Source organism: Fusarium verticillioides, chromosome 3, assembly GCF_000149555.1.
Source record: "Fusarium verticillioides 7600 chromosome 3, whole genome shotgun sequence".
Classification (NCBI taxonomy): Eukaryota; Fungi; Ascomycota; class Sordariomycetes; order Hypocreales; family Nectriaceae; genus Fusarium; species Fusarium verticillioides.
In genome coordinates, this window is record NC_031677.1 from 1,846,255 (window position 1) to 1,867,723 (window position 21,469).

Here is a 21,469-nt window from a genome sequence, read left to right on the forward strand (position 1 = left end):
CGTGTCCGGAGATGCTGGAAGTGGAAAGCCTCCAATCTCCAATCTCCAATCTCCATTTCTTACTCTCCACTTGTGACCCCGACGAGCCGATATAGACAGACTCCTCTTTCGCAACACACTCGATATCTATCAAGTCAGAATACTGCCCCGGAAATGTGCAAAAAAGCCACCTGCGGAACCTGCAGTAAGCCCTTATATCCAATTCCAAGAATGTGGTACTAAGATGCATACAGAGAAGACCTCCTGGTGGGGTTGCGGCAGCCACATTCAATCCGTTATCGACAACGTCCCTGAGGCCGAGCGCTGCGAGTGCGAGCCCAAGGTCGAGGTCGGCGGTGCTTCGTACCCGCCTATGGCCGCGTCTCCCAACTGACTTATCGAGAGAGCTGCGGCTCTGGTTCTATGGACGCGTGGCAAGAAAGCGAGGTGGTCACCCACTGGCGTTGTGGAGGAGCCGTTGTAGTGTTCCTGATGTGAGGCGATTGTAGGAGATCATGGATTGGCGTGCATGGCGTTGGGGTTGACTCAGGAAATAGAATTGGTGGGTGGTTGATGACTACATACATGACTAAGAAACTATCAGAAAATGCTCAAGGCAATCATTTCCCATGCTCGTGAACTGTTGTAATGCTGGATCTTGAGACGATGAATCTCAGCATATAGGGGGGTACAAGCCCAAAAAAAGTAGATAGGCGGGAAAAGAACAACGGAGCGGTCGTATAAAATGAGAATAGGAGGTCACCAAGAGGGTGTAGAACAGGGTCTCATATTGATTCATATAAACAACAGCTGCCACATCCAACTTTATCTACCTCCTTCTCGCTCCACCACCAGAAGCAGCATCTCCTCTCTCTGCTAAGCTTACTACCTCCTGAATACCAGCAGCTTCCTGTTCCTCCTCCAGAGCCACAATTTCCTCACGACAATCCCACCACTTCTCCTCACTGAGCTCAAAGGCCTTAGCTTTGATCTCCTTGATAGCTAGTGTCTCGGGCTGGATGTTCTTCCAACGGAGGCTCGTCATCAAAATCTCCTGCCACTCAGCTGATGTCCGGACGAAGAACTCTCGTCGACTCTCGAAAGGCTATTGCTTTGTCAGCAAACCCCTCATGGTATTGAAATGGGGATGGGAAATACGTACTCTAGGATGGGGTAGTCCGTCGTCCACGGAAATGGCTACAGTCTCAGTCTCATCCTCTTCTGAGGGCGTTGAAGGCTCCGATGAAGGCTCCGACGATGCCTCAGAAACTTCATCTTGCCTCTTCTTCCTCTTACTGGGTGTGTAGAGCTGCTGACCCGCTTCTTCCTCGTCCTCATCTTCTTCATCCTCCTCATCCTCATCCTCATCGTCGTCCTCGTCATCAGACTCCTGAAACTCAAATCAGCTAACAAAATTCCATACGTCATTTCCAAATCACTTACGATCCAGTCTTCGACGGGCCGACTAAAGATCTCCTTACAACCATCTAGTTTTCCAAGGTCGATGGCATAGAGATCATCAAATGTGAACTCTCGGTCTCCCTTCTCAAATGTTCCGCCATAAATATAGAGGACATCGTCTTGAATCGCTAGTTGAGCATTAAACCTTACATGTGGGGGTTCCATGGTCATTGGCATTTCTCTTGTTGGCTTGTCGTCGTCTCTTTCCCCTTCCTTCTTGGCAAGCTCGATATCATCAGCGTCATCCAGAGAAGCTCCAGTCTCCAAAGCAGCAAGCTGTCTCAGAAGCTCGTCTTCATTTGCTTGAGCCCGACCACGGCGCCCGCCTCGGGGCTCAGTAGCAGCCTTCTTCTGTTGACGAGGCTTTCGTAGACCCAAAGGCATGAATCGATTTCGTTCAATGTTCCAAGCGAAAAGCTGGTTGAAAAACTCACTATCCATCCCCTCCTCACTAGCCTCAACGTCGTGCACTCCTCCAAAGAGAATCCCGCGGCCCTTGTGCCAGGCCATTGTCGCACCAGCGCGTGTAGGGTTGGGAGCATTGGCAGGCTTCTTTCGCTTTTCCCAGCGAACAACCGGGGGAGTATTGGGGTTGGCGTCTGTGGCAGGCTGGGAGATTCTGAGGAAGAAGCAGTCTTCATGAACCTTGGGAATAAGAACGTTTCGCTGAGCCTGGCTAGGTCCCTTGTTGCCCTTTTGCTTGACGTTGACAGTCGCCTTAACACGTGAGTAACCTCCGTAGAGAACCGCACCTTGTTCATGGGGTAACAGAGTAAAAGATGAGCGAGCATCTGGCTTGAGTTGGGCAGGAGGCAGTTGAGGAGAGTGCCACACAAAGTTAACGGTATCAAAGATCCAGAGATCTGAAAGGTACTTTGTCTGATTTGAAGTGTCTTGGAAACCACCAAAGAGGATAATGTACTGCTTCCAGTACGTCATTCGATGACCACTTCGAGCTGAAGGGCTCTTGTCCTTTCCCTTGCTCTCAATCTTCGTCCACTCCCTCGTTGCAGGCTCCAGCCTCCAGAAATCTGAGTAGTGATGAAATGTGCCCTGTTTTGGCGAAGAGAACTCCCCGCCAAAGAGATAGACATGGTTCGGATTTCCGGCTCTGGTCCAGGCATGACCAGATCGTGGGAGCGGAGCGTTGGGTGAAGTTACACATCGCCACTCGTCTCTGTTAATGTTGTAGATATTTAGATCGTTGAAGAACTGAGCGAGAGAGCCATTGAAGTATTCGCCACCGAAAAGTAGTAAAGTATTGCTATCATGAGGTGAAGCCATCAACGTTGAAGCAGCTCTCGCTCTCGGAGGTGCATCAATTACCGTCTCAGTGATCTTGAGGAACTGCTCCTGTTGTCTTCGATACTCTTCGAGCACCTCATCAAGATCAACATCTTCGGCATCACTTCCTTCGACCTTAGCAGCCTTATTCTTGGCCTTCTTTTCACCCTTATTGGCCTGCTTGGCTGCTTTCTCAGCCTATTTCTGATCATTAGTTAAACGTTCAACATGCCATGATGCATGGAGGGGCAGTCATATTTGGAGGGGTAAATTTGATGGAGGGGCAAAGACACAGGTAGACGTTGTAGCACAGAATATGAGGGCACCTTTTTTGCCTTTTTGGCGTCGGCGTTCTTCTTTTTATCTTTGGCCATGATGAAGAAAAGTATTTGGCACTGTAGAACAAGTTGCCAAGTTTGGGCTCCGATGCGAAAATTCCTGCGTGTGGATGGGGTTCCTACGGGTTCTGATCAAGTCAAATCCAACCATTCACAGTACAGTGCCAATAATACCATGTCTACTGTACATCAATTACTTGTGCAATTTGAATAAGCTGGAGAATACCCGCTTGAACGACACACCAACGTGCTATTGATGTCTGCCCAAGCTGCAAATTATATTATCATGCCGTTGAATAGGCAATGTACGGCATCAAATAGATAAATATTGTTGCCCCCGACAGCAGCATCATCTCGCCAACCAAATACCCGAGACTTTTAGCAACACCCTTCCTCAGGTACAGCCTTCTTTCATTGGTATTGGATGCGAGTGGCGACAGTGATCTATTTTGGAGGGCGTCTTTCACTGGCGGGCCTCTGAGTATTTGCCTGGAAGGTAAGCTACCAGGGCCTTGCTGGCACCCTCCATGCAGTATTGAACAACCTCGACTTTCCTATCAGGAGGTGCTAGTCTGGCGATTTGTCGGATATCACTCGTCCGTGGGAGAAACAGCGCGTGATCCAGCCTGTTGTATGCAGTGTGTAAATCGTCAAGATTGTACGGCTGCATGTTGTAAAGATTAAATACTTCATCAGTGCGGTATCCAGGGCCGCCCCAAGGTGGACTCGCAAACAGTACTGTTTCGTCAAGGCCTACTCTTAAATTTGGGTGCAGTTCTTCTGTGTGATTGAACAACTTATCGAGGTACTCGAAGCTATCACCGAGAACCCACGTAATTAGCCCCGGCGCGATACCATAGACCTTGGCGTTATTCTGGGCACAGGCTAGAGTTGAAGGGTCGCGTTCGATAGAGATAACGCGACTCCATCGTTCGGAAAGAGCAAAGGCAATACTGTTACCCCCTGCACCACCAAAGACATCGATCAGGATATGCTTCTTCTGATCAGTGCCGTACATATCATGAGCCACCTGGCTAGATTAGAGTTAGCAGAGCCTTGAGGAGGTTCAGACATTGTATACTCACTTTGCTACTGGCTCGGGCGTCACACCAAACCAGGCATCATCCGTCATGTAAACTCCATAGTCATATAATGAGAAGATCGAATAACGTTGCGCAAAGTATCTGACCATATTAGCAAGATCGAGAGAAGTGAATTAGTCAATAGTTGCTCACTTTTGAATATCCCATGGCACCTGATGCTTTCCTTGGTAATGGTGACAATCATCAGTAAGAGGCAGCTCTTCAGCGGGCTTCAGAGAGTACTCGGAGTCGTCCAGCGACATTTCTACCCCTGAACTACTCATATCTTGATCGGAGGTATAGTACGAGAGAGTTTTATATTAACAGCTAGCAGCCATTCTTTGTCAAAAACTGAAATACAGACTTGCCATGAGCAAGTCGCAGAAAGCTCCAAGGTTGAAATTGACCACGAGGCTGACGATGAGCTCCCCACAGCATGCCCCACATAGAGACTACCTAGGTAGATAGTTGGCTTGGCACGGACGCCATCGCTGCAAGGCTGCCACTGTAATAGTGACAGCTTGCGATTGCTCGATCTGCCCTTGGCATACTTCCATCTGATACAGTACACATGAAACCCTTTTGATCCCCAGCAATAATAAACACACACGGATCAAGAGAAAAAGTCACTGAAGCAATGTTTAATGCGCTAAACCGCTTCATCTCGCGCCTGGACGGAGACGTCCAGCAGCAGAGGCAACAAGAGCGAGGCTCCTTCGGCTTCCAGGTGCTGCGCAATACCAACCTGGAGCTTGCTATCGAGCCCTGGTTCGACTTCATTGTTGGAATCAATGGTAGACCTATTGTATGTTGGCCCATTCTGGGTACTCTAAGCTCCTTATCTCTAACAATTAGTCTAGGAGGACCCTGAACCAGCCTTGTTCAGTCAGGAAGTGAGAAACTGCGCGGGCAGCACAGTTACCCTGGGATTATGGAATGCAAAAGTAAACTATTAACTTTGTGCCTTCTGAACTCTCCTACTGACAACAATTAGGGCCAAAGAACGAGAGAAATCCATGCTCCTGTTGCGTTAGATACTGCATCCCTCGGTCTTTCGCTCCAATACGCTCCGCTGGCCCTTGCTGCCAACATCTGGCACGTTCTCGATGTCCCCGCCAACTCCCCCGCCGACGCCGCCGGTCTTCTGCCATACAGTGACTATATCCTCGGCAGTCCTGAGGGTGCTTTATATGGCGAGGGTGGCCTGGGCGAGCTCGTCGAGGATTTTATTGGACGGCCGATGCGAATCTGGGTCTACAACAACGAATACAATGTCACCAGAGAAGTCACAATACAACCTAGCAGGGATTGGGGTGGCCAAGGAGCGTTGGGTTGCGTGCTTGGATACGGAGCCCTTCACAGGATACCTCCTCCTCTGAGCGAGCCCGTTGATGCCCCTGGCGAGACGATGTTCGACGGAGCTACCAATGAGGAGAGTGAAGACGCGTATGCTCCTGCTATAGGTGGCTCGGAGCCCGCCCCTCCCGTAGGAGACTTTTTGGTGCCTGCACAGATGATAGGTGATGCTCCGGTGAGTGCACCGCCGAGGGGAGCTGGCAAGAAGAAGGAACGCCATGGCCACAACCCTAACAGGCTGATGGATGACTACTTTAAAGAGGAGGAAGAGAAGAGTCGGGCTGTGGACAATGCACCTTCGACTAGGAACTCACCAGCCCCTCCCCCACCCAAAGGCGGTCCTCCAAGGGACTCACCAAAGCCAGAGACTCAGGCCAGTGGTGGTGAAGCAGAATGAGAGTATGGCGAGATAGCACATGTAAATGATTCCCCTTGCTGATTGTTCTATTTCCCGATCTATTGGTCAAACTTTTAAAGAATTTCGTGATTTGCCGTCTTTTATCGTACACTGCCTGATGGGTCCGACGTAGCAGCCCTCAAGAGAAGAGGTCCCTATCCCACCAGGGTCACAATATTCAACCGGCCGTCTAGTTAATGAAGTTGATGGCGAAGAAATGCAGGATCAAGCTGCAGACGATGTAGTCGGCGAAAGCTCTAGAGAAGGTTAGTGTTGGGTCTCCTTTATTAACCCGAGTTCGACAAACCTTTCGGGGGATACTGAAGGACAATCATTCTTGACAGCCTCATTTGTTTGAAGTCGTAGCGAAGCTGGGTATTGTTAGCCATAACCTTTCGAGGTCGCCGGTCGTCGTAACATACCAGTCAAGACGAACTGCCCAACTGTCACACAGAAGCCGGACAGGAAAGCGTTGAAGGGCTAAGAAGCATTAGCAATCGATAAAAGACTGCATATCCACGGAGAAAGACGCACGAAGGTGCCAGCGAGGGCGCAGTTGATGAATTGGAGAACACCAACGACAACAAGGAAGGCCATAAAAGCATCAACCAACTTGATGCGCTGAGGAGTGTTGTTGACGTAGTGATTGTAGAGGTTCTGGGCTACCTTGTCCCACTGAACTTCGCCCTTGGTTTCGTTCTTGGCGATGGCAACGGGCTTGGGCTGAGGCTGAGGAGGAACTGAACCAGCGCTGGTGGTGCTGGCCTGAGTGGTAGCAGCGGCCGAGGGGGTGATATCGCGGACGTTCTTCTTAGCCGCCATTGTTGTAATTCGGGAGGGTTTGTTGGGTGAGTTGGACTGTTTGTTTGATGTGGGTGTTTCTTTCGATATTATGAGGCTTTGGCGATGGTTGATTTGTAGTGTTTGATGTTGATGTCGGTGGATTTGGTTAGTTCAAGGTAGTTGGAATTGCAGTATCCGTAGGAGAGCTTCCTCTGGACACGAAAGCTCCAAGGTGAACGGGATACGATTGGCTTACAAAAAGCCAAGAATCCGGGGGGATAGACCCACACTCACCACGAACTGTGAGGTACGTACCTCGAATATGTCGTCAATGGCCGAGAGCTCCGCAGCTTCATCTTGGACATAAAAGAACAAAGTTGCTTTCATCTTGAAAATCTACAGAATTACATTGAGAGACCAGACCGTAAGGATAAAAGCAAAATACAATGGCGAGTAATGAGCTCTATAATAACATTGATTAGCTCGTTGGCTAACAAGTTTAGGCCACCGTCAATTACCACGATCTTGAGCTTCCCGCCTACATCCTCGGTGCTCTGACTACAGGAGGTGGTATCATGGGATACGTGCGCACACGATCTGTTCCTTCGATCGTTGCTGGCTGTGCTGTTGGATTCTTATGTAAGTCCCGATATATATCTCCCTTGCCTTCCCCTTAGCATGTCAACGTGTTGACAACTCTCTTGTAGATGCTCTTGGTGGCTATCGCATTCAGAATGAGCAGCCTTATGGAGTCGAGCTTGGTCTTTTAGCCTCCGTCGTTCTTGGGGGATCTGCTTTCCCCCGAGCCCTTCGTCTGAGGAAACCGGTTCCAATTCTTCTCAGCGTCATTTCAGCATTTGGCCTCTTCACCTACGGTTCTGCTCTTCGAAGGAGGGCCTGAGACAGCTGTCAGATGATCATAGCTTAGTCGAAACAATGGCACGATGCAATATAATCACTTGTTCTGGACCGATGGACTGGCTATCTGGAACTGTTCCGACTCAGTGTGAGACATCGACATAGTGTTGTGACATGCTTAACACCAGGACCCGCCCGGATCACTCCCCTCAATTGACATACGATATGATAAAGAGCTTCAAATAAAATTCTATCGATATGGTGTATTATCGAGAGATCATCACAGAATTCTGGTGGCGCTCAGGTCAGCCTCTTTTATGGTAAGACGATAGGAACCAACGGCTTCAAAACGCGTGAAAGTAGAATCTTACGAGGCATCAAATTCTTCTCTCATGCCTTCTACTTACATCATTCCCAGTCATCGACCGCCATGAGTCGTGTATTGTGAGCTCTCATTTGATCAATACCGATGATCTGACTCTTTAACAATGACCCGCCAAGTTTCAGGGAGAATCATGGGCTTAAGGCTAAGCTTGTTACATGCTTAATGAATGTCTCATACTAGAAGTATTTCCTCTCAGGCCAACGTCTCACTTATCATCGTCGATTACACATGTTATTCTTAGGTTGGGAGCATTCGAATAAGAACGAATACCTTTTATCAAGTTTCAGAAAGTTCTATTACAACTCGGCTTACAACTTGGAGAACACCAGATTTTTGAGGTATAACGGAAGGTTCATTGTCGAAGTAGACTATAGCGGCACAACCGTTACTTGTCATGTTATGGTTTCTCTTGTCCCACAACCAAGCTTTCATCCAAGGAATGCCAATATTGAACTCACTAAGCCTGGATGACATCCTGAAAAATGGCAGTGTAAGGGGATCTTTGGCATGTCACTCTAACATATGTAGACTGCAGAGGACGTTGATTTGAGCTCATCTGAACTTAGTTGTCACATCGCTCGTAGTCTTTCTAACCACTACAGCAATGAGACAGGAGAAAGCAGCAGAAGACTTGCATTAGCTGCAGGCTACTAGAGGCAACCGGGTGGATCGATTGATAGTAGGTAATCTATAGGTGATCATCAGCCTTTTGGTATTGGAATGGATGTTATTCATGAGTGCATTAGGGCGCTTTCGAAGCCCCCCCTTTGTAGCTGCTGCTCAGATATGGGCTGCTTATGAAAGGTATATAAAGAACCTTCTTGATCTCATCCACCGACCACTCCTCGAAGTGAAAGTCAGAGGAAGGCAACGTTTGCGCCCTGTTTCTTTTCTGAAATAACTCGTTGAAGATAGGGTTTCATCTGTCAAGGCTCGTTGCCTTGGCGGCACTGCTACGTGCTTCATACGCATTCAGCGTCACGGCAGACACTGATGGAGACGCTCTGGCCTCCGCTATCTTTGGCACAGGTATAAGTGTCATCTCAGCATCTTTCACAGGCGCATCGGACAGTTCTGGAACATTCACTGATGGGCCCTTCGGTATGGGAGACGCAGCGATCCTCACCTCGGGAGTTGCTGTGGGAGCTCTTCCAAACGGAGGCCACTTCGTGGATAATGGTGCGGCTGGGTCAGTAACGTAATGCGGCGGAGGTTCAAGTAACAACGCTGCGATATTGACCGCGGATGACATGCTTCTCCCAGGCTTCAGAGGAATGAGGTTCGAGGTTGTCATGGCTTCGGAAGAATCTGGGTTAGTAATACTGGCTGCAAAGTGTTTTATAGTCAACTAATGAACCAAGAGGCGTTCCTGATCCAATTGGCATATTCGTAGACAACCAGAACTATGCTTTGGATGGTAATGGGAATAGACTGACCGCGATGAGCCACTGGCTGTCACAACCTTTGGTTATCGTACTGCCCAACAGCGTTACCTCGTATGCCAGCTCGTCGCCGCCTTATTGGATAGATGTACCCTTACTTCCCGGAGGTCCACAGACAGTGGTCGTCGCAGTCTGGGATGCTTCAGACGCCGTATTCGACTCTGCTCTGATGATTAAAGCTGAAGCCTGCGTTGACTGCAACGAACCTTTCCGACTTGCCTACGTCACAACCACAACTACATTGGCAGCAGGCGATACTCCCTACACCTCTACCATCACTGCTTCGGGAACTGTGTCCGGAACGATTGAAATCGGGGTAGCAGCAGAAGAAACCACCATCACTACCGAGGAGCCTGCAACGACGACAATTGCAGACGAGACAACAACTACCTCTGAAGAGCCCTCCACATCAACTGCTCAGGATGAATCAACAAAAACTTCTCAGGAGGCAACTAGTACTGCTGAAGATACTAGTATGGCAACAACTAGAAAAGAGGCGACCACTATGACCACCCTTGAGGAGACGACTACTACGACTGCCAAGGAAACAACATCTACTGCTTCAGGAACGGGCACAGACACTACTACAACCATTAACACAGGCACTGCCACCGAAACTACCATAGACGTTATGGAGACATCGACCGAAGCCAGTAGCTCAGTCACTTTAGAAGAACTCCCAAACTCTACCATGGCAATAAGAGTAACAACAAGTGTCGAACGAATTGACACATTTACAGAGTATTCAACCGTCGTAATCGATTCCATTACTGCCCCAACATCTGATACTACAACTAAAACAGTTCCAAATTCTTCCAACGAGAGCACTACTAGCCTCGAAACAACGGGTTTGTCCGAAAGCTCCATAGACAGTACAACTACCTCTCGGGAGGAAGTTCAAGTGTCATCAACCGTTCTAGCAGTCCCAACGTCTACCGACGAGGTCACCCTGAGCTTGAGTAGTGGCCTCTCAAGCGGGTCAGCAACAAGTAAGCTCTCACCGCACATATCCTAAAGCCCATTTTCCCTGCCAGTCATTGCATCCACAGCTGCAAAGAGCCCAGTACTGACAGCAAAATTAGCCCCCATCCCGAAAATGACCACATCCGAGTCCTTGGAAACAAGTGCTGCCGAGAAAACGGAGTCCTCGACAGACGCAATTCCAAACCCAGCCCAAGAACTCTTCCCCTACAACCAAGGTTAGCCATGGTCAAGCGGAGCTTTCTGCAGTGCCTCTGGGAGGAAGCGGGTATTCTGATGCCCCTAACCCAACGTTTCGCCGCAGGCCAGCTCCAACTCATACACCGATTAGCGCGCTCCAGATGCTCCTATTGTCGTTGTCTCAGGGGCGGTGGTAAAGGCAATCGACGGAATGCTGATGACGATTCCCTTGATGATTGGTTTTATTCTTCTCCTGTAGAGATTTTACCCAGTCATCGACCCTTGGTTGCTTTCTCCCTTTCTTCTTCTTCTTCCCTTCATTTTTGCATCTTTTCAAGAGCCAAGAATGAGGTAGATAATATTGTAATACTGTACATATTTCACAGTACATGGTGTTTTGCTTGATGATAAGTATTGGCGTCCCAATCCAAGTTTAGTTTCAAGAAGTGATCGTGATATAGGAACATGCACCTCATGGTGACTAAGAGCAACCTGGTAACTGAAGTAGGGTCGTATGATGATTAATACTTGTACTGTTACAGCCATGCTTCCTTGTCATGAATTTATCGCCCAGAACGCCAGCCAAAATGTTTCTAGTATACAGGTCGAATACAGCCCATTGTCAATGGATTCGCTTCGTGTCGAATTCGGGTTATTGGCATCGTATCGTGAGACGTTTCTATATCACAGTCCCAGTTCCCGCTGCTGCTCCCGGATTTTGTCGCGCTTCGCCCGGGCAGCGTTTCGATTCTCGGCCTGCATCTTTGATCGTTCGATCTTTAGGCATTCGTTGACCTTCTCTTTGGCGTCATTGCAGCTCCCAACAGCCTTGTGCATGAAGCCTTGGCTATGGCACTGTTCGAGAGCAGCGATGACCTCTTCACACGCTGTGACTGGGGTCAGCGCGCGGTGGCAATAAAGTGCTCGAAGAACTTACCCAGAGCGTTCTTTGTGTGAAGATGAGGATGCATGATGATGTCGATATAAGGTAAGTACTGGACAGAGTTGGAGGACCCTGAAAGAAATACAGTGAGCGCCACATGCTGAGATTGAATATTGGGTCGGGGGTGCACGGACCCGGCCGAGGGCTCCATTGGGATTTGGAGGGGCTTTGTTGTATTTGCGTTGGCTTCTACAAGTATTTCCACACAAGAGAACATTCATTGATACACAACCAACAGAGATAAGCAGTATATCGGAACACTTTGCTTCCTTTAAAAAGATGTCTTCAGCGGCTCAGGTACCTGCTAAGAAGCAGCAAGGTCAGCACAAACCCCCGTCTGATACACCTCATGACGCCGCCTCTTACTCACGTTGTCTAGATCTTCAAGTTACCTACTCCAACTACAAAAACACTCTTCAGCAAATAGCCCAGAGAATTGGTGATATTGAGCAAGAAGCAGAGGAGCACAAGTAAGTGGCTTACTCTTAACTATTGTCTTCGCCGTCATTGAAACAGCTTGAGCATGGTGTCAGCTTGCCCCAAACGCCCTCCTCCCACAACTTAGTGCTACCGCATGTTGAACTACTGATTCTGATATGGCCTTCACCAGACTTGTTTTGGAGACACTAGAGCCCCTCTCAGAAGACAGAAAGTGTTTCCGTCTCATCAATGGTGTGCTTGTTGAGAGGACGGTCAAGGATGTGGTACCAGCCCTCAAGACCAACCAAGAAGGGCTTCGCAAGGTGTTGGATGATTTGGTGAAGCAATACAAGACGAAGCAGGATGATCTTGAGAAGTGGAAGGTAAGAGAAAAATATCTAGCCCTTGATGTAAGAGTACAGCCGATACTAATGATTCTTACAGAAGAAGAACAATGTGCAGGTTGTACAGCAATAATGAGACTACAAGAACAGAATAAAACAAAACGTTTGCATTAGTGCCACAGAGGCTTTATTTTTGAGAATCACCAGAGAACCGCATGTTTGCGATTTATTAGAAATGCCATTTTTGAACACAGCCTCATACGACAGAGCTTGCAACAACGCAATCACTCCTCAGTATCCCTTCTCTCTACGATTGCAACTCCATCGGACCTCCCGATGTTTCTGCTCCAGCCTCATTTGGATGTGGATGAGACGGATTTCCGTGGCCTGCCTGCCTTCCAAATGTCTGCCTTTCAGGCTGAACGAGCAACACGACGGAAGAAATGGAAAGATGGTGTTGATGCGTTGTACACTTGCTGCGCACTGTGGGGTTATGGCGGCAAAAGCGTCTGCACGCCCAACCGCGTTGAGGCCCCAGAAGCATCAGAGTTTTGACATGCAGGACGTCAAACAGACAATGTAATGCAATGCGACGCAAAACCTAGACAGCGGGCATGTGTTTGTATGGACAGAAACACCCCGATTGACGAGGCTTGCCCACTAGTTGCATTAACTGGCCATATGTACCTTCGTGTCAGACCACACTGCTGATGATGGTGATACCTTTCTTTTGAGGAGAAAAATGAGGAGATTTCCGCACACTCAATCGGTCTCAAACTCATGACTTTTGCGAGACTTGCCTCGTATTTCATGCCTCAACTGAAGACGTGTGCATCAAGGCGAACTGCATGAGAATGAGAAAGCCAGAGGACGACAAAGATAGTACGATGGACAGCTGGCGTTTCCCATGTGCATCCGACGTCAATCAAAGTTACATGTCTGACTGATCTTCACCGAGATCTAAAAAGAGTCTGATCGATATGGGGCAGCCTAGCCATGAACTGCAAGTCATCATATGCTGCCTTCACTCCCACAGCTCTCCACCACCTTGTCAAGAGCAGTAGCGGCATCATCATCATGACCTTGTGGGGGCTAGTGTATTCCTCTGGCGCAGCAGATCGTTTGTTGACATGCAGAAGCCATGATATGTACTTCTGACTGGTTGATATTGCACTTGTGTCCCCTCCCTTAGTGGGAGGCCCTGCGGCACAGCGGTCGTTCCAATGCTCAGCTTGTTGTTCTGTGAAAATATGATCTCTGGAATGGCTTTGATGAGATCGAGTCCAATCAGACCTGAAGGACAGAATGGCTGATATAAGTGGCTTACCGATAACGCCTTCACAGGCTTGTTTGTTGCTGGAAAACCGTTGTGAGCTTTAAGATCCTCAGGAACTCTCATCATCGCAGCAGATCAACAAAGGATCTATCAAATTTCGTAGTCATACCGTCAATCGTCACTCAACGCACCTTGCTGGCTTCACCTTGACTGTGCCAGGGGGCGGTCAGCAGGAACTCTGATGAGGCTATCACAGTCGTTTATCCTAACCAGATACTGTCATATATGTTCTGAAAGCTGTTTGTGGCTTGGCTAGGATGCATGCATTGGGTTCCAGTTATGAGAAAGCCTTAACATTTGGCGTGAACTCCATATTGCTTACACTGGAAGGTTTGTTAGGGTTTCAGAAGCCCTGATAAGCGTCGAATCAACTAAAGTCCCAAATCAACTGTAGGGAACAATGGCATATGGTAGTAAGGCCTCTTTGACTGGTACAATCAAGCCGTAACTGGGATGACCAACACTCCAGTTTGTCGGGTCCTTGCAGGTATTGGACCAGGCCGTTGGCCATGTTTTACAAGGAAGCTGAACAATTTATTGGATTGTAATTTTTGAGCTAGGCTGAAAACTCGTGGCCAAGTTGCTGGCTTGCATCTGAGGCATACTATGCGGAAGCTTACAGGTTGCGATGAACAAATGAGGCCGACAATGAGTTACCCCTAAAGCTCAGCCCAAACTGAACCCTGGCGATGGAAGCGTGGATACAGTTTTGATGTGGCTTGATGAAAATGCCATTGTCGAATAAGGAATCAGAGTGGACCCCCTCTCCCGTTACCGCCCAGGTGGACTTGATCATGACCGGTCAAGTGCCTGATAGTGAGTGAGTGCCTGGACGTCATTATGAGGAGGCATTGGAGACGGGGTCATTTGCAGAGATGGATGTGTTTGTTGAGAGACATATCCTGATCCAACAGCGCTGCAGTAGAAGGCCTCGCTGCAGCGCATCTATAGCAGAGCTGATATTGGGTGTAGCACCAGAATGGCCCATCTCGCACGTTTCCTCGGCCAGTACAGGACAGTAGGTATCACTGTAAACACGGGTTCTTTTTCGTACGATGGTCCCCCAAAGCCAAGGTAGGTGAAAAAGAGTTTGCGACACACCGCCTGGGACCATGCTCCTGTGTACCCATGGGAGTGTTTGCAGCAACTTGCCTACCTGCTTTCCTAGACAAGCCCAGGGCTTTTGGCTCTAGCGGCTGAGGGAATCAAGGAAGCGAGCAGATGGATGGTCCATCGAGGGAGTATTCCTTGTCCGGGTGAGTCGGATTGATATAGCGGTGTCGAGAGGATCAATAGTTATACAGGAATCTGAGCATCTTCTCAGCACTGTGCCTGTAAGCTTTGGTGTTGCTTTCTTGTGAGGGTTTGCATGGCTAATAAACTTCAATGTGCTGCTTCTGAGTTGATTTGGCCCTACGCTGACAGCCAACCTGAGCCAGCTCATCAAAAAGGGTTAGATAGGGCCCCAGCTCGTCGTTATCGATAACATCTAACGCTGATATGGAAGCGGCCTCCAGAATATTAGAGCAACTAACTAGGTACCTACTAAGTTAGGTACCTCAGCAATGGCGCCAGGGTCTAACTAAAAGTTAACAGTGCGGGTTAAGTTAGCGTGTACATACCTTACCTACGAGGGTTGCTGGGGGCCAGGCACGCTTTAGGTTTTCAGCCTTGGCCTTGGGTTTGTTGTTGGCGTGTCAGGGAAACGAAACATCTCTCCTAGTCAACCTCACTTGCACTTGCACTTCCATCCACCACCACCAAAAGCTGACCAAGTTTCTTCACCTTGCCCGAATCGATCAACGCAACTTTGACTAATCGGATCGCGTCTTGACCGCAAATCCGCTACTTAACATCTTAATCGTCTGGCTTGCTTAACAGCAGCTGCAATCAATCAATTGTAAGTCTCTTTTTCCAGAAAAGAACCCCACGCCCGCTGTTGCACTCCACATATGCACCTCAACTGCGACCACAAGCGAACAACTCAGACACCCTCTCGCTCGCTGCTCCTCGCACTCTCACTCACTCTAGCCTCGCCTCCATCGCCACTGAGCTCTTTGCTTTCCCCTGCTGGCGAACCCCATCACGCTCCATCATCAATCAGTCATCGAATCTACACACGCCCCAGCCCCGGCCTGTCCTGGTCCTCTTTAGCCTCCCGAGCTATTATTGATTGTTCCCTCTGACTCTGGATCTGACGCGATTTGGTAGAACCCCCGCGGCATATTGGAGCTGAAATTGGCGAACGAGACGCTTGCTATCCTCGTGTAACACATTCTCCAAGCTCCGTACCCGGTAGAAACCTTCGCACTCCCGTGCAATTCGCCGTTGGTCTCCAGCTAAATCGCGACCCGAGTCTGCGCCGCTCCGTCCCGTCGATTCTGAGACGCTTCCGGACGACATCACTACCTACTGAGGTGTATCGCCATCGCCATCGCTGTTGACCTGCGTCCTGCCGTCCTGCGCGTATCCTTTGACCTTCCAACGCGTGTGCTACAGCTTTGTCTTGCGCGCGTCGGCTTTTGCTCTTGATTTGTATCTATCAGCCGGCTTGGGCCTGTTACAGAACAGCTCGAAGCTCGCGCGACTGGTCTACCTCAGGTTGATCTGTATTTCCTAGACTGTACGTACCAATGTCTTTGATTGAATCAAATCCCCTTCCTGTCCTCCTCCCATACTATGCATGCCCTTAATTCTCTACCGAACGGACCTCGAAGTCATGGTCCCCCGCCTTCATCACTTCACTTGGCTTTTACACCGGAGGGGGCCCACCCCCTCCGGTGCCTGCTCCGCTCCGTGTCCTGTATCTTGGTTACCTTACCCTTACCTCACCTCTCCTTGTCTCGACAATAGACATCCACATCAATCACTCCTTACCTCAGAAGCACACGCCCCCAGTCTTCCCCAAGTGGACAGCGTCATAGCCCCAAGATCCCGGGCCAGGGACCACATGCATTAGTGAAGAGGAACCCTCATCGGTACGGTACTCTTTGATTGACTTTGCACAGCACGCACCGCAGAACCAAGACCCCTCCTCCTCTCTCGCACACCCTGACGCTTGCAAGCCCTACCACCTGCGACGTGGCCAGGGGACACATCATCGCAAGGTCCAGCTGTGCGAGCCCGAAATCCCCTTTGACAAAGGACGCTAGCAGCCGCTGCAGGTAGCCAAATATGTCGGATTCCCCCCAATCCGCTGCTCCCAAGGAGGTTGACCATGGTGCACCGTCACCCGACGACGAAGCACAAATGAACGAGCAACAAGACCCACAAGCCGCAAACTCAGCGGGCTACGAGTATGAGGGTGTAAAGGAACAAGATCGATGGTTGCCAATAGCCAATGGTATGTTATCTATCTACAGAGGTATCCTGATATGATTTGTTCGTCCCTTTCTACGCGAGCTGTTTGACGTCTCAGCCCGCCCAGTCGTGCATATCTGGATCCCTCTCATGTCTTGCGATTCGTCCTCCAAATCACCCAAAGCGCCTCGCGCCTCCAAGGCCGACAGGGCTGATGAGCTTGATGCTAACATTCGAAACTTTGCTCCAGTTGCTCGTATCATGAAAAATGCACTACCTGAGAACGCAAAGATCGCGAAAGAGGCCAAGGAGTGTATGCAAGAGTGTGTTAGTGAATTTATCTCTTTCATCACAAGCGAGGGTGAGTTCTGGATTCACAGCCTTACTGAGACTTCCACTTGAAAATCCGAGTCATGTCTTGGATCTGCAGCATGCTGACTTGCACAGCGTCGGAGAAATGCCAGCAAGAGAAACGAAAGACCGTAAATGGTGAAGACATTCTTTTCGCCATGACATCTCTCGGTTTCGAGAACTACGCGGAAGCGCTGAAAGTTTACCTCAGCAAGTATAGAGAGGTAAGTCCAATACCCTACCAACAGGAGCCCTGGATCTATTGAGTGAATGACTTGCAGATATGCTCCTTGCAAGCTTTGCCGCTCATGGAGCCTATACCGAGTAGCAAGAGAAGTGTTTGAGGATGCCTCTGTCATTCAGTTGCTAACGCGAATCACCAACAGCAACAGAATCAGTCGAACCGCGATCGAGTGGGGATCGATAATCAACAATGGATGAATGATGCCAAAACAGAGCCTAGTGCCGTGGGCGAATTTGGACAGGACGGAAACGGCGTCGAGGCTGGGGGTGACCCCAACTACATTTATGCCTCGCAACCTGGCCACAATGGCAACGCTGGCGAGGGCTACTAAAACGCTGCCTGAAGTGAGGAGCGGACGACGAAGCATGGCCCCAACAACCCACTACCTGGTCCCAACAGCACTCGTCCAACGTCCTCTCGAATGGTTCTTCTGACCAGCGGCAGCATGTACCCCTTGAACAGCACAGGCTCATCATATCGGTTGCGAGTATTAGCTCAGTGAACGGTATCGACAGCAATCCAATCATCTCAAATGCTGCACTGTAATGCAAGTGTATCTTTGTTCACAAGAAGCTTTCCTCCAGGATATGTACGTGAACTTGAGGAACGACGGCAGACTCACAGGTATGAGGTGGCGTTGAGGACGATATTGTAGGGAATGGGAGGGAACATATATGGGAGACACTACTGGGTTTGTGTTCAGGGATAGAGGTGCGATTTGCGTCTGGTACTTACCTGCAAGCGTGGGAGCAGTCCCAAAATGATCAGTGTTGATAATCACGACAGTCAGAAAGGGTCTTTGAGAAGCAGACTTGACGGATATGCATCGAGTCCAGAGGCAAGGAGTTTTGAGCCAGTAGTTTTTAGATAAATAACACCCACAATCTGTTTGTTTCAGAATTCGTCCAAGTGTTTGACGCTATACCTCTTATTAATGTTTTGACAGTAAGGTGATGACATGAGCTTTGAAGGCAAGACGGGAGTTCCTATAGGGCGCTTTCTCATAACTACCCATATAGAGAATGAATCATGTATTTATAAAGTTTTGATCACGAGCGAAACTTGGAGTTTCTCGCAGTCATTGAAGGGTCAATAACTAATCTCAATGGGAAGTCGACACATGAAATAAGAGCAAGTTGCAATGAATGAACTGAGGTTGACTTCAATATCCAACGTGACGCAATCACTAAAACAAAAGTAGAGTGACGGAGAAGATACACCACCTTTCCCAATTCAGAGAAGCATCAGAGGCACGTGTGGTCCCCACCAAAAATCGTCGAAAAATTGGGTACTCCAGAAATTGGAAAAAAAAAGTTCCAATGGCCACCGGCGCTTAACAATTGACCATCCGAGATTTCTTCATCATCGCTTCCACCCACAAGGCAGGAAAAGAAAACCGAGCTCTCCATCTTCCGGCACTCGTGCTGTTGAGATATGCTTATTATGACTACTGACTCTTCACTTTTAAAGTTTCTACATACTCTTCAGTCCATGATCATACCTTGATTGCCCACCCGAAGCACCCCTCTCTCTCTGTTGTTGCCTGAGAGACGCCACCCTCACTTCGAGTCAACCATACTCCCCTCCATCAAGCGACAGCGCACCACGAAGCGAGACATCTTGAAACATTCAGTAAGGGCCTAAATCAATGAGGCCCTTTACACCTACGACCAGGAATTTCTCTGGTCCAGCCCCAAGGAGCTCTACGCCTGTCCGCTCCATCCTCAAACCTGCATCTGTCTTGGGGAGGAGAAAGGCCGAGTATGCTGGACTGAGCGACCCCGTCGACGCACCCGAGAGCCCCACGAAACGCCGCAAAATCTTGATAGACGAAACCCGAAACGTGACGTACGAAGTCGGACGACGGACCATGGATGAGGTGAAGCTCGAAGTCAGGACTGCCCTTGAAGAGCACCTGAGAGGAAACGACAGCCAGTACGACACATTGAAGGAACTCTTCGCCAGCGACAAGCAGCGGTACCTACCACCCGTCGTTGGAGAGGAAGATGATACCCTGAAACCCCACGAACTCCAGGTTTACGTGGTGGCTCTTACTGGATGTGTTCCCATTCTCAAAAACAGGCTCTGTAATGGTCTCGTCCATACTGTTCTGAATTGCTCCTGGCTTGGACGAGACGATGCCTTCGTGAAAGTGTTTACTCATTTCCTGGCGGCCTTGGTCAGCGCCCAGGGTTCGTACCTGTCACCAGTTCTGATGATGATGGTGGGGAAATTCTGCGACAGTCGATCTTCAGTGTGGAGTGTCCCAGATTTTCCTGAGGTCAGCCGCGAGACCATGCGCAATCGACTGCACAGCACCCTCCAGTACTTGCTTCAGATGTTTCCTTCCGCAATCTCAGTGCTTGAGGAACTCCTCGTGAGCAAGTTGCCTTTCCACAACGAGTCCATGCGTGTACACATGGCATATGTCGACAACCTTCTTCGTATCAAGGACTATGTGCCCGACTCGCGTGACGAAGTTTTTGATATTATCCTGAAACGAGTTGTCCAGATCGACTCTCAGATGCAAACCGATCTGGAAGATCTGGACGATGATGTAACTGCTGCCGTCATGTACGCACTGCGCGAACATTCAGGAGGAGATGCGTGGGAGAACGACGGCGATTCCGACGACGAGAGCGATGCGGAATCGGTCCACAGCGACGACCCCGATTTCGACGAGAATGTCGCCAGAATCAAGTCGATCAAGGGAAGCGTTGAAAAGATGGATGCCATGATGGATACATTGTTCAGCGTCTACACTCCTCATTTTACCAATCCTGGGTCGGACACCGCATTCGACATGTTTACTGTCCTATTGCGCGAGTTTGAACAGCTGGTGCTGCCTACATACAAGTCTCGACACACGCAGTTCCTTATTTTTCATTTTGCTCAGATGCATGAGCGCCTCACAGACGCATTCTGCGGCCAGCTCATTGCCACTGCGTTCCAGGGAAACACGCCCAACGTCCTTAAGCAATCTGCCGCAGCATATCTCGCCAGTTTCGTGGCTCGTGGCGCTCATCTACCAAGCGGCCTGATCCGAAGTATCTTTGGGCTTCTTTTACATCACTTGGACCAGTACCGCAAGAAATACGAACCATTATGTCGGGGGCCAGACCTGATGCGATTCACACCATACTACAGCCTCGTTCAGGCCACGCTCTACATATTCTGCTTCCGCTGGCAGGACTTGATCGTATCGACTCCGGAGTTCGTGGACCCCGAGGATCCAGCTTCATACATTGGTCAGGAGATGGAGTGGATGGGAACATGCAGAAAAGATCTTTCCGTGCAGATCTTTAGCAAACTCAACCCCCTCAAGGTCTGCGCGCCCGTGATCGTCGAGGAATTCGCCAAGATCTCCCATCGTCTCAATTTTATGTACGTCTATCCGTTGGTGGAGAGCAACAAACGCGTTCGCTTGACGCAGTATCTCACGGCCACCTACTCGACAGGAGGAGCCCTTCGAGATGCTGGTTATGAGACACAAGATGAGAGCTTCCATCAGTTAGACCCTTATTTCCCATTCGACCCTTATCAGCTGCCAGTTAGTAAAAGGTGGCTCGAGAACGACTACGTGCATTGGAAGGCGGTGCAAGGGCTAAACGCCGAGGACGAGGACGACAGCGAAGATGATATGGATGACGACCTTGATGAGGACGAGATTGAGGAGGGCACAGCGACGGATAGCGATGGTGAAGATTATGAATAGAGACGTGGCATAGTCATTTACGACGGAAGCATGGTTTGCGATTTGTGGTTTACAAAACACAGCAAGGCGTTGGGGCGGATTTGTTTGATTTATAAAGGCTTGGTTCTATACCCGAGGGTGGTTCGGATGTGAAACGATCTCGAAAGTTACCATGAGATGAGAGCGAGTTATGGAATGCGCATTCACTCTTCTAGACAGCGGGCAGAAAAGGAGAAGTTTACAACCCAAGATATATCCCTTTAGAGTTTTGTGTCACCATTCACTTGTGTTTGTAATCATTGTGCATGACT

The 21,469-nt window shown here is 49.3% G+C and overlaps 12 protein-coding genes across 22 annotated transcripts; 8 read left to right on the top strand and 4 right to left on the bottom strand.

Moving 5' to 3' along the window:
* Positions 1-6: 6 nt before the first annotated feature.
* FVEG_08078 (hypothetical protein) lies at positions 7-633 on the top strand. The gene is made up of 2 exons (XM_018896884.1): positions 7-184; positions 234-633. Exons 1-2 carry the CDS (start codon positions 154-156, stop codon positions 371-373), a joined length of 171 nt encoding a protein of 56 aa, XP_018754418.1. The 5' UTR covers positions 7-153; the 3' UTR covers positions 374-633.
* A 76-nt stretch (positions 634-709) lies between these two features.
* FVEG_08079 (hypothetical protein) lies at positions 710-3,165 on the bottom strand. Of its 2 annotated transcripts, XM_018896885.1 has the most exons (4): positions 3,051-3,165; positions 1,423-2,922; positions 1,142-1,369; positions 710-1,084 (listed from the first exon to the last, which is right to left on the bottom strand). In XM_018896885.1, the coding sequence occupies exons 1-4, from the start codon at positions 3,096-3,098 to the stop codon at positions 809-811; spliced, it is 2,052 nt and encodes a 683-aa protein (XP_018754419.1). In that variant the 5' UTR covers positions 3,099-3,165; the 3' UTR covers positions 710-808. The 2 variants fall into 2 exon arrangements, with proteins under 2 accessions (XP_018754419.1, XP_018754420.1); XM_018896886.1 differs by having other exon boundaries at positions 1,423-3,159.
* A 97-nt stretch (positions 3,166-3,262) lies between these two features.
* On the bottom strand, positions 3,263-4,551 carry FVEG_08080 (hypothetical protein). Its single transcript, XM_018896887.1, has 3 exons — positions 4,298-4,551; positions 4,148-4,246; positions 3,263-4,096 (listed from the first exon to the last, which is right to left on the bottom strand). The coding sequence occupies exons 1-3, from the start codon at positions 4,426-4,428 to the stop codon at positions 3,526-3,528; spliced, it is 801 nt and encodes a 266-aa protein (XP_018754421.1). The 5' UTR covers positions 4,429-4,551; the 3' UTR covers positions 3,263-3,525.
* Positions 4,552-4,690: 139 nt separating this feature from the next.
* Positions 4,691-5,994, top strand: FVEG_08081 (hypothetical protein). The gene is made up of 3 exons (XM_018896888.1): positions 4,691-4,949; positions 5,005-5,088; positions 5,139-5,994. The coding sequence occupies exons 1-3, from the start codon at positions 4,782-4,784 to the stop codon at positions 5,895-5,897; spliced, it is 1,011 nt and encodes a 336-aa protein (XP_018754422.1). The 5' UTR covers positions 4,691-4,781; the 3' UTR covers positions 5,898-5,994.
* FVEG_08082 (oligosaccharyl transferase complex subunit OST4) lies at positions 5,424-6,887 on the bottom strand. The gene is made up of 4 exons (XM_018896889.1): positions 6,432-6,887; positions 6,320-6,377; positions 6,205-6,268; positions 5,424-6,154 (listed from the first exon to the last, which is right to left on the bottom strand). Exons 1-4 carry the CDS (start codon positions 6,717-6,719, stop codon positions 6,088-6,090), a joined length of 477 nt encoding a protein of 158 aa, XP_018754423.1. The 5' UTR covers positions 6,720-6,887; the 3' UTR covers positions 5,424-6,087.
* A 134-nt stretch (positions 6,888-7,021) lies between these two features.
* Positions 7,022-7,965, top strand: FVEG_08083 (hypothetical protein). The gene is made up of 3 exons (XM_018896890.1): positions 7,022-7,129; positions 7,184-7,319; positions 7,388-7,965. The coding sequence occupies exons 1-3, from the start codon at positions 7,127-7,129 to the stop codon at positions 7,579-7,581; spliced, it is 333 nt and encodes a 110-aa protein (XP_018754424.1). The 5' UTR covers positions 7,022-7,126; the 3' UTR covers positions 7,582-7,965.
* A 1,250-nt stretch (positions 7,966-9,215) lies between these two features.
* FVEG_08084 (hypothetical protein) lies at positions 9,216-10,380 on the top strand (the record flags this gene model as incomplete). Its single annotated transcript, XM_018896891.1, has 2 exons — positions 9,216-9,235; positions 9,285-10,380. The coding sequence occupies 2 exons, from the start codon at positions 9,216-9,218 to the stop codon at positions 10,378-10,380; spliced, it is 1,116 nt and encodes a 371-aa protein (XP_018754425.1).
* An 830-nt stretch (positions 10,381-11,210) lies between these two features.
* On the bottom strand, positions 11,211-11,497 carry FVEG_08085 (hypothetical protein; the record flags this gene model as incomplete). Its single annotated transcript, XM_018896892.1, has 2 exons — positions 11,211-11,413; positions 11,464-11,497. The coding sequence occupies 2 exons, from the start codon at positions 11,495-11,497 to the stop codon at positions 11,211-11,213; spliced, it is 237 nt and encodes a 78-aa protein (XP_018754426.1).
* A 251-nt stretch (positions 11,498-11,748) lies between these two features.
* On the top strand, positions 11,749-12,366 carry FVEG_08086 (prefoldin subunit 2; the record flags this gene model as incomplete). The annotated part of the gene is made up of 4 exons (XM_018896893.1): positions 11,749-11,788; positions 11,849-11,939; positions 12,080-12,272; positions 12,334-12,366. 4 exons carry the CDS (start codon positions 11,749-11,751, stop codon positions 12,364-12,366), a joined length of 357 nt encoding a protein of 118 aa, XP_018754427.1.
* Positions 12,367-12,468: 102 nt separating this feature from the next.
* On the top strand, positions 12,469-12,816 carry FVEG_16245 (hypothetical protein; the record flags this gene model as incomplete). Its single annotated transcript, XM_018905483.1, has 1 exon — positions 12,469-12,816. The coding sequence occupies one exon, from the start codon at positions 12,469-12,471 to the stop codon at positions 12,814-12,816; it is 348 nt and encodes a 115-aa protein (XP_018754428.1).
* Positions 12,817-15,169: 2,353 nt separating this feature from the next.
* On the top strand, positions 15,170-18,393 carry FVEG_08087 (nuclear transcription Y subunit beta; the record flags this gene model as incomplete). Of its 10 annotated transcripts, none has more annotated exons than XM_018896895.1 (6): positions 15,170-15,469; positions 15,781-16,527; positions 16,578-16,912; positions 17,120-17,230; positions 17,317-17,444; positions 17,607-18,393. In XM_018896895.1, 4 exons carry the CDS (start codon positions 16,744-16,746, stop codon positions 17,793-17,795), a joined length of 597 nt encoding a protein of 198 aa, XP_018754430.1. In that variant the 3' UTR covers positions 17,796-18,393. The 10 variants fall into 10 exon arrangements, with proteins under 10 accessions (XP_018754430.1, XP_018754432.1, XP_018754431.1 ...); XM_018896897.1 differs by having other exon boundaries at positions 15,781-16,192; XM_018896896.1 differs by having other exon boundaries at positions 15,170-16,192.
* Positions 18,394-18,801: 408 nt separating this feature from the next.
* Positions 18,802-21,437, top strand: FVEG_08088 (hypothetical protein). The gene has a single exon (XM_018896904.1). The coding sequence runs from the start codon at positions 19,113-19,115 to the stop codon at positions 21,177-21,179; it is 2,067 nt and encodes a 688-aa protein (XP_018754439.1). The 5' UTR covers positions 18,802-19,112; the 3' UTR covers positions 21,180-21,437.
* Positions 21,438-21,469: the final 32 nt, after the last annotated feature.

Excerpts from the sequence above, each read along its gene's own strand:
- FVEG_08081 (XM_018896888.1), top strand. The coding sequence starts at position 4,782 with ATGTTTAATGCGCTAAACCGCTTCATCTCGCGCCTGGACGGAGACGTC. Across the intron at positions 4,950-5,004 it reads GAATCAATGGTAGACCTATT|GAGGACCCTGAACCAGCCTT; the intron begins GTATGTTGGCCC and ends CAATTAGTCTAG. Across the intron at positions 5,089-5,138 it reads TGGGATTATGGAATGCAAAA|GGCCAAAGAACGAGAGAAAT; the intron begins GTAAACTATTAA and ends GACAACAATTAG.
- FVEG_08083 (XM_018896890.1), top strand. Across the intron at positions 7,320-7,387 it reads CTGTGCTGTTGGATTCTTAT|ATGCTCTTGGTGGCTATCGC; the intron begins GTAAGTCCCGAT and ends ACTCTCTTGTAG.
- FVEG_08078 (XM_018896884.1), top strand. The coding sequence starts at position 154 with ATGTGCAAAAAAGCCACCTGCGGAACCTGCA. Across the intron at positions 185-233 it reads AGCCACCTGCGGAACCTGCA|AGAAGACCTCCTGGTGGGGT; the intron begins GTAAGCCCTTAT and ends AGATGCATACAG.
- FVEG_08082 (XM_018896889.1), bottom strand. The coding sequence starts at position 6,719 with ATGGCGGCTAAGAAGAACGTCCGCGATATCACCCCCTCGGCCGCTGCT. Across the intron at positions 6,378-6,431 it reads GCGCCCTCGCTGGCACCTTC|CCCTTCAACGCTTTCCTGTC; the intron begins GTGCGTCTTTCT and ends AATGCTTCTTAG. Across the intron at positions 6,155-6,204 it reads CCTTCAGTATCCCCCGAAAG|AGCTTTCGCCGACTACATCG; the intron begins GTTTGTCGAACT and ends AACCTTCTCTAG.
- FVEG_08079 (XM_018896885.1), bottom strand. The coding sequence starts at position 3,098 with ATGGCCAAAGATAAAAAGAAGAACGCCGACGCCAAAAAGGCAAAAAAG. Across the intron at positions 1,370-1,422 it reads GGCCCGTCGAAGACTGGATC|GAGTCTGATGACGAGGACGA; the intron begins GTAAGTGATTTG and ends TTTGAGTTTCAG. Across the intron at positions 1,085-1,141 it reads ACGGACTACCCCATCCTAGA|CCTTTCGAGAGTCGACGAGA; the intron begins GTACGTATTTCC and ends ACAAAGCAATAG.
- FVEG_08088 (XM_018896904.1), top strand. The coding sequence starts at position 19,113 with ATGAGGCCCTTTACACCTACGACCAGGAATTTCTCTGGTCCAGCCCCA.
- FVEG_08080 (XM_018896887.1), bottom strand. The coding sequence starts at position 4,428 with ATGAGTAGTTCAGGGGTAGAAATGTCGCTGGACGACTCCGAGTACTCT. Across the intron at positions 4,247-4,297 it reads GTGCCATGGGATATTCAAAA|ATACTTTGCGCAACGTTATT; the intron begins GTGAGCAACTAT and ends TAATATGGTCAG. Across the intron at positions 4,097-4,147 it reads ACGCCCGAGCCAGTAGCAAA|CCAGGTGGCTCATGATATGT; the intron begins GTGAGTATACAA and ends ACTCTAATCTAG.